The following is a 14,771-nucleotide window of genomic DNA, read 5'->3' on the forward strand; positions in this document are numbered from 1 at the left end:
TTCTTCTATTACGCATGCGCTTCACCTCGTGCATTTCACGTGATTTTACCGGATCTACGAATCAAAAACCTTCTAGTCCACGTGCTTGCATTCTTATACTAGACTCGGTGACAAGAGTCGTTTCGTAGACTAGAAGTCAATACAGCAAAGAAGAAAAGAGCAGGATAGCAATGTCAGCAATCATTGAATAATATCGGTTTTTACCTGAATTTTTATTATGACTCATCCGGATATTTCCTAAAAATAAAATTTAATAATATTAATAATAATAAATCATGTCTATCGTTCTATTTTATGTTATCTGAATGTGCTAGATAATTTCTTGAAACATGTTTTTGAATATAATATTAAACTTATAATATTATAATAGATATTTAGATTTTACTTTTTCCATTATTTTGTCATAAAAATTTTTATTTTATATTTGATAATTTATTATATATTACTTAGAATTTGAATTTATAATAAAATTTATATTGTTAAAAATGTCTAAACATGGTACCAAATGTTAAGTTTACATTATTTAGAAAAATATAAGAATAGAATAATACATGTACCATAAAAGTATGATACATATATTACATGAAAACATATTTTATTTATTTGTCGTATCGTTTTATAACGTAGAATCGATATAATAGATATTTTGTTGCCATATTTAAATGTATTCAAAATATTTTTCGAAACTATAGAAATATGATCTAAATCTATGATTCAAAAATCATGAATCATAAAACAAACTAAGATTTTGTTTGTTTATATTATAAAATTTGTAAAATATAATTTACATTATTTGTCATAAGAATAAGAAGGGTTTAAAAATAACATATAAACATAATTAGAAACATAGTATTACCTTATATTCTTGATAAAATAAAAGCGTCTATGACGTATAACTTGTTAAAAAATGTATACGAATTATTTAATAATTAAAATAAAATTATTTTTTCATTGCAATATATATAAACATAAGTATAAATGAGCTCTTTTGGTAATACGACACTCAGCTACAGTGTAAAACTTTCTTCAATATAAAACTTTGTATTATTCTGTAGCTTGCTCCATTAAGTCTGTTGTCACAAGTGACAACATTAGAAATAAAAATTTGATACATTTAAAATGTCTATACAAAAAAAAATCATTTAATTTGATATTTTTCTCTCAATTATTTTCTTTTGCATATTTTTTTATGATTTACGTTTATTTAAACGTAAATATATATATTTTTTAAATTTAAAATAAAAAATAAAGCGAAAACGAAGAAAAAAAAAAATATAAAATCGATGTAACAGTAAAACATGTAACATTTTTTTCTTTCTTAGAATCAGTCTATCTTTTTACAGTCAAAGCATAATAATTAAATACGCTCATTGACTGTCGAATACAGTAAATACAAGAACAAAATTACTTCATATGTTAGTTTACAATACTTGATTACTTCATGTCTTCGTGTAAGATCGCAGGATTAACAACTGTTGATTTGTTGCATCAGTTTCTTGAGCACTTTTTATCGAACACATATTCAGTATATATACCCATAAATAAAACCGTCACCTAAATAATTATTAAGAGTGTGTCCGGATACCGTAAAAAACATCTATTTTCTTGTACTTCACATTTTAAATTTGTATATTTCTTTTTTTCTTTTTTATTATGAAATATCTTCATATTGAACACAAACATAAGAATAATATCAATCGAAGCAGGATTTTTTTTATTACCTAAAGAGATCAATTTAGCAATAAATAATAAGAATGCCTTTCTATTTATTAGAATATTAAATTCATTTCTTTCTTTTATATATTATATATAAAATATATAAAATCATGATATATTGATTAATTTATTTAATCAATATATATTGGTATTAATAATATTGACATTAAAATATTTCGATTTTATTTTTAATTTTAATGTTTATACGATCATAGACGTACAAGAAAAGAGTGGTTTCGTTGTGTATTTTAAGAAATCAAAATATATACTTGCTATAAAAATTGAACAAAAAAATATAACATATATTATTCATCACCTGAGAAAGAAAATCCAAACTTATAGGTAAAGAAATAATAAAAACGCGAATATCATCGATGTGTATCGTGGAAAAGAAAAAATGTACGTACAATAAAATATATATTTATATACAGTATTCGAAATTATTATGAGCTTATAGGAACCCTGTTGATAATGTCGATAACACGAATGAATTTATTCTATGTCCGAAATATCAACCGAATATATAAAATACTCGCATACATATTATATATGTACATGTTAAAGGTAAAGTCCAAAATTCAATTTAAAGTGAAAATTTGAATTGAATTTTATGTGATGAAACGAAGATTTCTGTGCGATTTGAATACTAAATATAATACCATTCGTTGTATTAATTATTTTAATTAATCTATCGTGAACGGAGTCATCTGTAATTCGATTCAATTAATTCGTCTTGATATTAGAAAGATATTTTTTCACATACACACGTAACTTCATCAATAAATTGACTCCATTCTATAAATTGTGCTCATAATTATATTATTCTGAAAACTTATATATATATATATATATATATATATATATATATATATATAACGTATTTTTACTTATTTACAAATTAAATATTTGTTTACAGACTTTACCTATAACGCATGTAATTGAAGTAATTGCTTTAACCAGCATAATTATTTACTTCAAAATTGACAGAGATATAGAAATATTATATCTTTTTTTTTCATTAAACTTATATGATTTTTTAAAGATATTTTATATCACACTGGAATCAACTGACAAATAGATGTGATAATTAAAACATTGTTTCATATGTAACATTATAAAGATAAACATACGTTCATCGACACATAAATTTACATAAAAAATCATGCTGGTCTTCGATATTCTAATTCATACTGATATATGTACACTGCAGTCAATATACATCAATAATCAGGCATGTATATGATTGCATGGTCGAATTAGACCAGTATATTATCACAAAATAAATGCTAAAAATTAAATATCCTATCAATTGTCTTCTTTTTTTTCAATATTAAATGAATAGATTCGATATATATACGTAGGTTACTCAATAAATAAGTTATCTTTCCCCATTTTTTTTTAAAAAAGATATGGAATTGTTACTAGCTGTATTGACAATATTATTTTTAATATAAGTATTAATTTAATTGTATATTATATAAGCATAACAAATATATCTAAATTTGAGATATATGCTGTAAAATTCTTGATAAAAAATTATTCCTAATGTTTTTATCATTTGTTCGATTTTTATGTATTTTTTTGAAAAAAAAAAAAAAAAGATATGATCACATAAAAATCATGTATATTAATATGAAAATCATCTTAACGCGAAATGAAATTGGATGCGAATTTTTTAAAGAAAGAAAACTAAATTTAAATATTTTCTCATAAAAATAAATAAATAAATAAATAAATTTATTTTTTTTTTTTTTAAGGGAAATAATTTACTTATTGACTAGTCCACGTATATCATTGAAATTCACCTATCACTGTATTATAGATTCATTCGAATTATTTTCTCTATTTCACTTAAAGAAGATAAAAAATGGAAGAATTGATTCCAAAATGAAATCATAATTTGTTTTAACCAGATTCAAGATAGAGTGTTACACGTTCGAGGTCTTTGGCAGCAACAAAGACTTCGTAATCTTGCCGCTGGGCTAGACTCTTCTGATCACCGTTCTTCGACACTTTCGTTTCCACCATTTTCTTGTTGAGGTCTTGCTATTTGGTATGTAATAAGATATTCGGGATATGCTTGTTCACCTCTATAGACAACATATTCGGGGAAAGCTAAACCACCTTGAGATGGTCTACCCATTACACTATGATGTCCGGGTGGTGCATGAGCCATTTTCATTGCAGAGAATTGCAGAAATGACTTTCCCAGTGTGACACGACAAAGTAATAAATGTCTATAAATATTATATAATAAAAATTTAAAGAATAATGATCAAAATTAAATAATTCAGAAATAATAAAAATTGTTACTTATTTTTATATAAACAACTGACCTGTGACAAATATAACAACTTCGATCTTTATGAGCAGGACAACCAGTACCACCACATATTCCGTATACATATTGATTACTTTTACTACTATGTTCAGCAAAATAAATTCCAGCGCCAAACATACCGCCAATATACGCATGTCGTTCATCGAAACCCTTTTGAACAATGGCATTAATAAATGGACTACCATGAAATAACATTCTCTCATTTGCTTGTGGTAAACTCGATCCAGGAGTAGTTCTAGATCCAGTACTTGGAGAAGAAGGTGCTGCTGCACCAACTTCTTCAGCTACTTCTTGTCTTCTATGCGCATAACGTTCCCATAATTTACGATTTTGCACTTTTTGTATCTATTTCGAAAAAAATCATAAGCTGATCATTACTATTATTACTATTATATTATTATTATATTACTATTATTAATATTATTAATATTTTATATTTAATAAAATATAATATTATATAGATTATAAATAAACAATATTATAATTTAATTTAAAACATACCCTAACTATATTATATCGAGAAAATATACCACCAGAATGACCATTATCTCTATGTTGTCTAATTGTACTTTGCATTTCTTCTTCTACAGCTAAAAATTCTTTATCCTCTGCTAATAAGTCTACCAACAATGTTCCTGGCGTAATAGTCGGTTGCCAAGGAGTACCAGCAGTCGTGTTTAGAAGTTTTTCCATGCCTTTGATTAATTTGTGTCTATAACCATATGCAGATACTCCAACTTGTTTTAAATCCTCGTGACCCATCTCTGCTAATATATCTAATGTAATTTGTTCACGTTCGAATAATTCTAATAAATGTTCTAAACTGAGACTTTGAAGAAAACCAGCCACAGTTGTGATATTTGAATTATCTTTAGAATCTTTGGAATCCCTTTCAGAACATATTTCTGATGGTGGCATTGGACTCAAACAAGAAGATGGTCTTGCAAGTGGTACGCATAAAGTCATAGCTGTACCAGAAGGCATAATTACAGTTTCTTGAGTAAGTGATGGTGGTGGTGTAACTGGAACTAATAATAAACAATTTTCAATAATAAAATATAAAATATGTAAATATAAAAATATAATTTTAATCATTGAAACATATTTACCCGCAACGATACTGGGCGGTCTACTATTAATAGTATTATTACCATTATTATTTAAATTAATGGCAACTCCAACGCCATTATTACCAGATGGTATCGATGGTACTACTTGTTGTGAAGCCATAGCATCTTGCAATAAGCATCTTACATCATCAGCACTAGCAAGATCTAAAGGAGTTTGTCCTTCTTGGTTTTTTGAAAAAGGATCCGCACCGTGAGCCAAAAGAAGAGCACATAACTGCGTCCTGCCTTTCTGAGCTGCTTCATGAAGTGGTGTAAAGCCCCATTTGTCAGTAGCGTTTACTACAGTATTATATTTAATAAGTAATGCAGCTATATCTAAATGACCATAACTCGAAGCATTATGCAAAGGAATCAATCCTCCTTTATCTTGAGCATTTACGTCTGCTCCACGTTCAAGCAAAAATTCGGCTACTTCCAAATTATTGTATCCCGCTATTAAAATATAAGCAGATTAAATTATATATAAACTAATACCAAAAGAGAATGAAGAATTTAAAAATAAATGAAACTTACCAGCTAAGTGTAATGGAGTACTATTACGACCTTGTGCATCTCTGCAATTAATATTATCTTGTGTAACAAGTCGTTGCACTCTCGCTAAATTTCCTTTTTTTGCTGCATCTAAAAGTGCACTATTCCCTCGTAATAAATCGGCTACATCTTGGTCACCATCTCTTACCAAATCTAAAGGTGTTGCACCATCTCTATTTTTTTTAGTCGCATCTGCTCCGTGTCTTAGTAATAAACGAACTATTTCATATTTTCCTTTAGCAGCAGCTTCGTGAAGTGGAGTAAATTTCCATAAATCCGCAACATTCACTGATGCACCATGTTTTACTAACAATTCCGTTACTTCGTAATGACCATAAGAGCAGGCATTGTGTAAAGGAACAAGTCCACTAAATATATGAGATTAAAAATTTGTTTTAATTAATTTTTGAATTTTTATAAATAATATTTATAATTAAATTATAATTGATTTTTATAAATTATATAATAAACTGCTAACCCTTTATCTTTGGCGTGTACATCTGCTCCATGTGCTAATAAATATTCGACTACGGGCACTCTATTAAATCCCGCTGCAAAATGCAGCGGTGTGGAGTGTCGACCATCTAAGTCACGACAATTAACAGCCAATGGATTCGTACGTAAAATTCTTTCTACTGCTGCTAAATCACCAGATTTACTTGCTTCTAACAACTGTGCTTCCGCATCGTCTGTCCCACTTGGTGGGTCTATAAAACAAAAATAAGAACAGAAACATTCTTCGGTTGAAAAGTCTTTGTATCTAAAATGAATTAGTTTCGAACCTTGTAATATTTTAAGGACATTTTCTGCAGCTACTTGTGCTGCAGTATAGCCCTGAAGTGATACTATAGATGGATCAACATTGTATGATAACAATATTCTGCAAGCTTGCACATTGTCTTCTCTAACACACCTGTTTATGCAACAATATTTTTAAGTAAGGAAATTACATCTTTTTTCATAAAATAAAAAAATAAAAAACTTTAAAGACAAGACTAGACAATTCACGGTACCTGTGTAGTGCAGTTTGCCCTAATCCATCTAAAGCATTGACTTTTGCATTATGTCTAAGTAGCACATCCATTGCATCATAATGAGAATGATCAGTAGCAACATGAAGAGGTGTAAGAAAGTCTTTATTTTTCTCATTTAAGGCAGCATTTTTCCTAATTAAAGATTCTATTACTTGTTTTCTCTTGGGATAAGGAGATGCAACGGCACAGTGCAGTGGTGTATCCCTAGTATATGGGTGTTTAAAGTTTACAACTTCTGGGGACAGATATTTTTTTAATTTAGTAAGATCTGCCTGCCTGCAGGCATCCAAGAGGCAGTGTCCCTTGTATTCGTCTACAATTAAAGTGTATCTAACAAAATCATGTTCTGTGTGTTTTTCTAGAAGAATAGTCTTAATATACATAGAAAACATACATGCCAATCTTTCTTGTAATTCCAATGTTGGGGCTACATCAATGGCGCTTTTACTATGGCAGTTTAATTGAGTCGGATCGGCACCCTCACTTAAAAGTAATGAGCACACCTCGACTCTGGATTTGCTAGCAGCTTCATGTAATGGAGTAAATGCCCATAAATCGCTGGCATTAACCGCTGCACCGTGTTTAAGGAGTGCTTCAGTCACTTCAAAGTGACCATATGAACAAGCATTGTGAAGTGGAACAAGACCTCTATAACATCATTATTATAAACCAATTATTTTATATCAACTTTTAATAATTATCATAGAATATATATTATAACTACAAGAATTTACCCTTTATCTTTTGCATGTACATCTGCACCATTTTGTAATAAAATCTGCACTAGTCTAGATCTATTGTATCCAGCAGCTAAATGCAATGGAGTAGATCTTCTGCCATCACTTGCATGACAATTTACATTCAATGGATTTAAAAGTTGTAAAAGGCGTTCTTCATTTCCAGATCTTGCTGCTTCCAACAATTCATCTTTTTTATATTCTCCTGTTAATACTGGTTTGGTTGCAGGATCTGCCAATTCTAATGCTGTTTTTCCTTCTGTATTTCTTATATTAGCATCTGCTCCATGTTGTAGCAGAGCAATACAAACATCTATTTTACCCTAAAATAATTAAAATTTAATAAAATTACTATAAAAAAAATAGATAAGAAATAATAAATCAGATAAAAAAAATCATACTTTAATTGCAGCTTCGTGCAAAGGAGTATAATTCCAATTATCTCTAGTGTTAGGATTAGCTCCTGCTTCTAAGAGAAGTCTTACAACATCAGAATGTCCAAAAGAACAAGCATTATGTAAGGGATGTAAACCTCCATCATCACGTGCTTGAATAGATGCTCCAGCAGAAAGCAGAAATTCTACTACATCTATCCTACCATAACCTGTGTATTAAAAATAGAAAATGAGTACTTAAATAAATTCTAAAATGCTATGAGAAATATAATATCTATTATAATAATTATATAATATTAAAAAATATATTTTGGTTTGTTATAAATATAATTAAATTCAAAAAATTATTATTTGAATTATAAAATGACAACATTGAAAACTAAGTGTTTAAATTGTTTTGTATTCATGACATGAGAATAAATTTCTATATTTTCAATTGTAGATAATAAAACAAGAAAAATAATTATTTATTTAATTTTGTCAATGCAGAAGAAAAAAAAAAGCTGATGCAGAAATTATTCTTACCAGCTGCAAAATGCAGGGGGGTGGACTTGCGTCCGGCAGTGTCTCGAGCATTGACCGTCTTCGGTGTAACCAACGCCTTCACCCTCGTAAGGTCTCCAGTTTTACATGCTTCAAATAATTCCCTCAAAGGATCAGTGTTTCCAGATCCCGACAGGGAATCGGCATTTGTCAACGTCGATCTACGTCCTGCCATTTTACACCGCCATTTTCACGCCACTGTCCGACAGATACACTTCACTGACTCATAGTGTTGAAAGCTTTCACGACGACACCGAGATGAGTTGCTATGGTACAATCCAGTGGCGCCGCCTTATACCTAGAAATGCTCATTTTTTAAAAATTCGTTGAAGTAATTCCATTAGAACTAAGATATAGAGCTATAAGTGTAAACAGTACTTCTTATTATGACTACTTAATAGACTTTCTCTTGTTATATATTTGAGATTTATTATATTTATATGTATTCATATATATATTCTTACATATACAATTATGAACTTGTACTTTGTATACAAATATTTTTTTCCTAATATCCTTTAGGAGAACTTGTCTGATTCATAAAGATAACAGTAGAATTATTATATATAAAGTTACAAAATAATTTAATTAAAAAAATAAAAAACTATGGAGATTAATGAATCCTTTTATAAAAATGTATTTTTACTTATGCAAGTTGTGCCTGCATCTTATGAATGTAAAAAAAATTTTAATAAGGTATTATAATCAAAATTAAATTTATTTATGATATATAATTAGTATTTTTAATGTAATAAAGTTTTTGTAGGAAATGTTTAATAAACCAAATACTTTAGGTTTTATTCATATTTCTCATTATTTGTTATCTGTACATAATGCAACACGCTTTCAAAAAATGGTCATATGGCCACTTTTAAATAAAATGGATGAAAAAAAATATCGTATAGAAATAACAGAATATTTAAAAATTTTAGCAACTGAAAATCCAGATATAAATTTTCCACCAATAATTATGTCTCATTTATTGCAAGCAGGAGGAAGAAAAATTTTAATTCTTATGTGGAAAATATCAGAAATTAGCTTAAGAGCTTATATTATTAATAAATGTAAAAAAAATGAGTAGTATAATATTTTATTATATATTAGTAATTAATTTTTTATAGGTCAAATACAATTGTTACGAGCTCCTAATATTGGTGATAACAAATACATAACTCAAACATATTTTAATATAATAAATACAAAAAGGAATAATACTATTTCTAAATTTCATGAAAATATAAAATTAAATTTAAAATCCTTTGAATATTATATGCAGTAAAACATATTTTTATTTAATATTTCAAAAATTATACATGTATTTAAATATGTGTTTTATATAAAAAACTTTTTAGATGTAGATCTACTGATTTAACAAAAGTTCAAACTGCTATCTTTGAAGTAAAAGAAAATATAGAAAAGTTAATATCTATATTTTCAGTCAATCCATTAATAGCAAACCGATTAACAAATCTTGATGATGCAGAAATTATAAATTGTTTGTATTTAATAATTTATATTAATGGATAATCAATTTAAAAATTAAATTATAATATATCTGAATTTAATTTGCAGTATGGAAAAAAAGTATTGATCAAAATATTAAATTTTTAAAGCAAAAAAATATGAAACTACAAAAATTAAAAATTCTTAGTAATACATTATATGATTTAATTTTAAATTTACGTTATTTTAAATTCTTTGATGGAAAAAATCTTCCAAAAATAAATAATGGAATACTTTCACTATGTTTAAATAATAATATTCAGGTAAAAAATATAATTAGACTATTTAATATTAAAAAGTTATATATATAAATAATTCATAATATATTTTATTTAAAGAGTAATAATAATGAATTATATACAAATGGATGCTTAGTATTTCATGTTCTATTATCAATTATTGATCAAGTATTAAAACAACTACAATATTATTTAAAAGAAAATAAGTTATCAGACATATCACATTGGAATCCAAAAATAATTGAATATTGTGAAACAATTAAGTGCATGGAAAAAACATTTCAAAATCTTATAACAGAAATTTCTAATAGCTTAAGTGATATCAAATATAGTTTACAAGAGAAAAGTATAAACTATACATTATATAAAGAATTAAATAAAGATTTTTTATCCTTTATAAATCTAAAAACAATTTTAACTTCATCAAAATTTAATTTTTTTACTGATAATTATATAAATGATGAGGAAATATCAAAAAAGATATTAATCTCTCCAATAAAAGGTATTATTTTTTATAAAATAAACAATATTCATAAATAAAATCTATAATTCTTATAGGGAATTCATTTTTCAGAGAAATATAAACATTTATTTAAAAGATATAAATGTAATTCTTTTGATTCATTTAAAAAATCAAGATATCAATTTAATGATAATAAAGAAAATACTACAACAAATTACAAATCTCCTCAAAGACAATTATTAATTTATAAAAGAAATTCTCCTAATAAAATGAAAATTTCCCCAAAATATTCTAGATTATTTTCTATTAATGATTTAAGAAGACATTATTTCAAAGGTTTATATATATTTACAAAAGAAGCAATTAATGTGTTAGTAATTAAGCATAAATATTTTGTCTTTTTAGATAAAAATGCTACATCTACTCCGAATAGAAAAAACATAATACCAAAAAATTTTAACATTTAAACTATAAGTAGTGAATATAGATGTTGTAATGAAAGAAGTTTTTGATAATTTTTCTTGCAAAATTGCAGATGTATTAAATTTTTTGTTTTAATTTAATTTAATAATTCAAGGTTAGAAGAATGCAATGCAATACAATTAAGAAAAAGTAGACATGAAAATAGTTGGAAAGAATGTATTTAATTTATAAAATATGTACATGTTAAATTAAATTCTATCTTTACAATAGTTTGTTTTTCTTACATGTTTTTTCAATCGGTTTTCAATTCAATTCAGTTAATGACAATCCCAATTTTTAACTACTTAGAATAATTATATATACTTATTTGAAAGATACAGAAGAATCAAATCAAGAATTGCAAGTATTATTTATTTTTACTCAATTTATGTAAAAATTACATATCAATCCATTTTTATAAATTTCTTTTTTCAGATAGATTTGCGTGATCTTGTTCCAAAATGTAATATAATAAATGTTAAGAGATCAGTTGCATAAAAAGATAACCAATCGATGTATATAAACTATGACAAGCAGCATGAGAAAAACGTGATTGGTTAAATTTCATTCATCCAATTAATCTGTAGCCGTTTACATTGTGTAATATAACTATTATTATTATTATCTCTTTTTAAATGTAATTGGTTTCTATTTATTAAATAATATTTATTTCTTATCATTTTTGTGAATTTTTGGTTTTCAAATATTAGCTACAATATTTGTATAAAATTTTCAAATTTTAGGTTATAATTTATATATACAATTTTGTTTTTATTTATTGAATTTATTATTATTTTTTTTATGAAAAATTATATTTGTTTAAAAGAAATTTTTTACCAATAAAATGTTAACCTGTGAAGCACACGGTTGTCTTTCAAATGAAAATACAAAAATCAACGGAAAAGATATTTTATTATTCCGTTTTCCTGAAGAAATAGAGTGAGTATTTATGTATTTATTATTATTTTATTAGGTTTAGTTATATATTTATGATTTTATATTTATGTTTCCAGTCAAAGGAATGAATGGTTAAAAAATTGTCAATTGATCGAAAATACTGAAAGTAATAAGTTAATTTATCTTTGTGAATTGCATTTTGACAAAACGAGTTTTAATGATTTAAAAGAGCTGGTTTCTAATGCTATTCCAACTATTTTTGATAAAGTAGATGGTATGTATAACAATAATTAGATTTTTCAATTTTTTCAATATATATATTAATGAAAATATATTCTTTATGATAGATGATCAAAAAAAACGTAAAATTGAAAATGAATCTGAAACTGAGTCACCTAAAACTCCACCGTCAAAACAAAAAAAATTAGATAATGATTCGCAAAGTTTAGTAACTCCACCACAAAGCCCTTGTATTCAATTAATAGAAAATGTAAATAATTTTATTTTTCTTTTAAATTCTATGTATATCACTTAATGAATTAATAAAGAAATATGTTACAGGCTGATAAAATAAATGAACAAGATAAAATAGATATATCTTCTGATAAAATATCATTAAATGGATCTGCTCATATAAAACCTGAATTGTACTCAAAAGCAAAAATAGGAAAAAAATCATATTGTTTAACAATACAAATAGATAAAATATATGGGAAACCATGTCCAAGATCAAAAAAACTTAAAATATTGGCACAACTAATAAAAGGAAGTCAACAGTTTTCAGAAAATATGAATAATATGAGTCAAAGAGATCAATCTCTAAAAAAATTTAATAGAAAGGCAATTTGTGCAAAGGGTGGATGTAAATTAAAAAAATCTATTTATGATTCAAAACCAGCATTTCAATGTGAACACTGTGATAAATATTATATAATGAAAAAGAATGATAATCAAGAAGAGAAAAATATTTGTACAATATGTCATAAAACTTTTTCATCTTCACAATCTTTATATCTTCATACTAAAACTCATTTTATATGTGATATGTGCCAAACTGAATGTAGTTCACAAGTAACTTATGATAAGCATATAAGATTACATGTTAGCACAGATCCATTGTATCCTTATAAGTGTCATACATGTACAGAAACATTTGAACTTAAGGAAGATGTTAGACAGCATTATTTAATTGTCCATCCTACAATAAAATTACAGAACACAATTTTGCAAGTAACTGCTCCATCTTTAACACAACAAATGCAACAGGATTATCGTTGTGTCAGTTGTAATATTACTTTTAGAAATGAACAAGCCTACAGGTAGTTTTTATGAAAATTAAAATATCTCATGTTTTTTTTAATTGTAATCTAAAAATATTCTATTCTTACAGGAATCATATAAGTTCCCATAAAAAGAAAGAAGGATTAAGATGTAGTATTGGGGATAGTACTAACAGTATATTTCCAGTACCTAATCCATTAACTGGTAGTCAAATAGGTATTCTTCGAGCTGTAAAGTTCAGTTGTAGAGTATGTTCTATGGAATTTGATAATGTTGGTGAAGTAGATAAACATACTAGAACTCATTTGGAAGAAGATAGTGAAGAGGAACACAAATGTAATATTTGTAAAAAATTATTTAAAACAAGCATACAACTCAATGAACATTTAAAATATCACTTATCTCGTGCACATTCTTGTCCCGTATGTTCTAAAGCTTTCATTAATAGAACTACTTTAAAAATACATTTAAAAACACACGGTGAATCGTAGATTATAATTAATTTAGTAAAATAATGTTTATGCAAATATAATTCTTTGATTCCCGGCTGTGTCAAATTGAATATTATAATATTCATGTATTTTCACGCTTATAGCGACATTATTTAATCGGTAAGGTTCCTATATGCGGAAACCATTGTATAACGTGTACAAATTTGTTTAATTTTATTGGCATTTGTAGCCAATGACGAGGCAGAGAAAAATTATGTATGTTTAGATAAAATTATTAAATTCTTAAATAATTATTTTGTTTCTCTTTTTTGTCAAATAATTAATTTGGTTTTATTTCAGTGACTGTAATAGTTGTAAAACGATGAGCACTTTTTTTACAAATAAATATATCTTTGAAAAACTTAAAAGAAAGAGTGGATTTGATTATTAAGATATTATAAAAAAAAAAATTATTTTCATTGAATCTACATAAAGCAAACGAAATGAAACATAAATTTTAATTACAAGTGTAAAAAAGAAATATCTTTATCAATATATATGTTATAATGTTTAATAATGTTTTTTTAAAATTATTGCAAAAATCAAAAAATGAAAATAATAGCAAGCAGATTTCTTTAAATTGGCACTCGAAATTGATGAAGAAGATTGATCAAGAACATGCGTGGAATGATCTTGATTTTTTTGAAAGGAACATTCAACATTTTTTGACAACGATAGTAGAATGAGAAAGAAAAAGAGAGAAAGAAACGAGGGCAAACGAGAGCGAATCTTGAAAAGAAGCCGACTATCCATGACGGAACAATCGCATCGATGTTCATAGTTATCCTGTCAACGAGAACCACTTCAAACGTAGCCGGCTTCAATGTATTTATTTAGCTAACGTCAAATTTACTTGTGAAAAACGGAGAACTGCTTGTACCTCAGCCAACACCTTTACTACTTCCATTCATGTGCTGCCGCTGTTTTCTCTACATCCCGAACAAAATCGGATCGTTTTGTTGCGCTCGATCATCGGCACTTGGGCGTGGCTCGTGTTCTCCTATTGTC

At 26.6% G+C, this 14,771-nt stretch overlaps 3 protein-coding genes across 8 annotated transcripts; 2 read left to right on the plus strand and 1 right to left on the minus strand.

The window, feature by feature from the left end:
* Nucleotides 1-3,344: 3,344 nt before the first annotated feature.
* On the minus strand, nt 3,345-11,739 carry LOC413032 (tankyrase). Of its 5 annotated transcripts, none has more exons than XM_026445355.1 (12): nt 11,340-11,739; nt 8,410-8,725; nt 7,891-8,093; nt 7,487-7,812; nt 7,147-7,400; nt 6,732-7,065; nt 6,501-6,631; nt 6,197-6,425; nt 5,701-6,086; nt 4,559-5,619; nt 4,053-4,402; nt 3,345-3,953 (listed from the first exon to the last, which is right to left on the minus strand). In XM_026445355.1, the coding sequence occupies exons 2-12, from the start codon at nt 8,600-8,602 to the stop codon at nt 3,713-3,715; spliced, it is 3,708 nt and encodes a 1,235-aa protein (XP_026301140.1). In that variant the 5' UTR covers nt 8,603-8,725; nt 11,340-11,739; the 3' UTR covers nt 3,345-3,712. The 5 variants fall into 5 exon arrangements, with proteins under 5 accessions (XP_026301140.1, XP_026301139.1, XP_026301141.1 ...); XM_016916656.2 differs by lacking the exon at nt 11,340-11,739 and having other exon boundaries at nt 3,347-3,953; nt 4,559-5,085; nt 5,167-5,619; nt 8,410-8,751; XM_026445354.1 differs by lacking the exon at nt 11,340-11,739 and having other exon boundaries at nt 8,410-8,753.
* LOC113219257 lies at nt 9,011-11,340 on the plus strand. Its single transcript, XM_026445358.1, is given in 8 exon segments — nt 9,011-9,123; nt 9,194-9,491; nt 9,549-9,702; nt 9,780-9,922; nt 10,000-10,193; nt 10,269-10,671; nt 10,744-11,095; nt 11,097-11,340. Coding segments are annotated over 8 exon segments (1,728 nt in total). The 5' UTR covers nt 9,011-9,033; the 3' UTR covers nt 11,191-11,340.
* A 103-nt stretch (nt 11,740-11,842) lies between the features above and the next one.
* Nucleotides 11,843-14,184, plus strand: LOC100576221 (zinc finger protein 26). 2 transcript variants are annotated; one of them, XR_003306129.1, is made up of 6 exons: nt 11,843-12,033; nt 12,108-12,265; nt 12,339-12,481; nt 12,553-13,310; nt 13,382-13,979; nt 14,064-14,184. XR_003306129.1 is itself a non-coding variant. In XM_026445357.1 (5 exons), exons 1-5 carry the CDS (start codon nt 11,939-11,941, stop codon nt 13,761-13,763), a joined length of 1,536 nt encoding a protein of 511 aa, XP_026301142.1. In that variant the 5' UTR covers nt 11,843-11,938; the 3' UTR covers nt 13,764-14,018. The 2 variants fall into 2 exon arrangements, 1 of the variants encoding a protein (XP_026301142.1); XM_026445357.1 differs by lacking the exon at nt 14,064-14,184 and having other exon boundaries at nt 13,382-14,018.
* The last annotated feature ends 587 nt before the right edge of the window (nt 14,185-14,771 follow it).

The sequence above is a fragment of the Apis mellifera genome, linkage group LG15 (genome assembly GCF_003254395.2).
Source record: "Apis mellifera strain DH4 linkage group LG15, Amel_HAv3.1, whole genome shotgun sequence".
Classification (NCBI taxonomy): domain Eukaryota; kingdom Metazoa; phylum Arthropoda; class Insecta; order Hymenoptera; family Apidae; genus Apis; species Apis mellifera.

What these genes read in the sequence shown, in the direction of transcription:
- LOC413032 (XM_026445355.1), bottom strand. Translation starts at nt 8,602, where the DNA reads ATGGCAGGACGTAGATCGACGTTGACAAATGCCGATTCCCTGTCGGGA. An exon ending in ATTACAAGAAAGATTGGCAT is followed by an intron (nt 7,066 to 7,146) that starts GTATGTTTTCTA and finishes CTTTAATTGTAG; the next exon opens with ACGAATACAAGGGACACTGC. An exon ending in AGTTGTTATATTTGTCACAG is followed by an intron (nt 3,954 to 4,052) that starts GTCAGTTGTTTA and finishes TAATATTTATAG; the next exon opens with ACATTTATTACTTTGTCGTG.
- LOC100576221 (XM_026445357.1), top strand. Translation starts at nt 11,939, where the DNA reads ATGTTAACCTGTGAAGCACACGGTTGTCTTTCAAATGAAAATACAAAA. An exon ending in CGTTTTCCTGAAGAAATAGA is followed by an intron (nt 12,034 to 12,107) that starts GTGAGTATTTAT and finishes TTATGTTTCCAG; the next exon opens with TCAAAGGAATGAATGGTTAA. An exon ending in AGAAATGAACAAGCCTACAG is followed by an intron (nt 13,311 to 13,381) that starts GTAGTTTTTATG and finishes CTATTCTTACAG; the next exon opens with GAATCATATAAGTTCCCATA.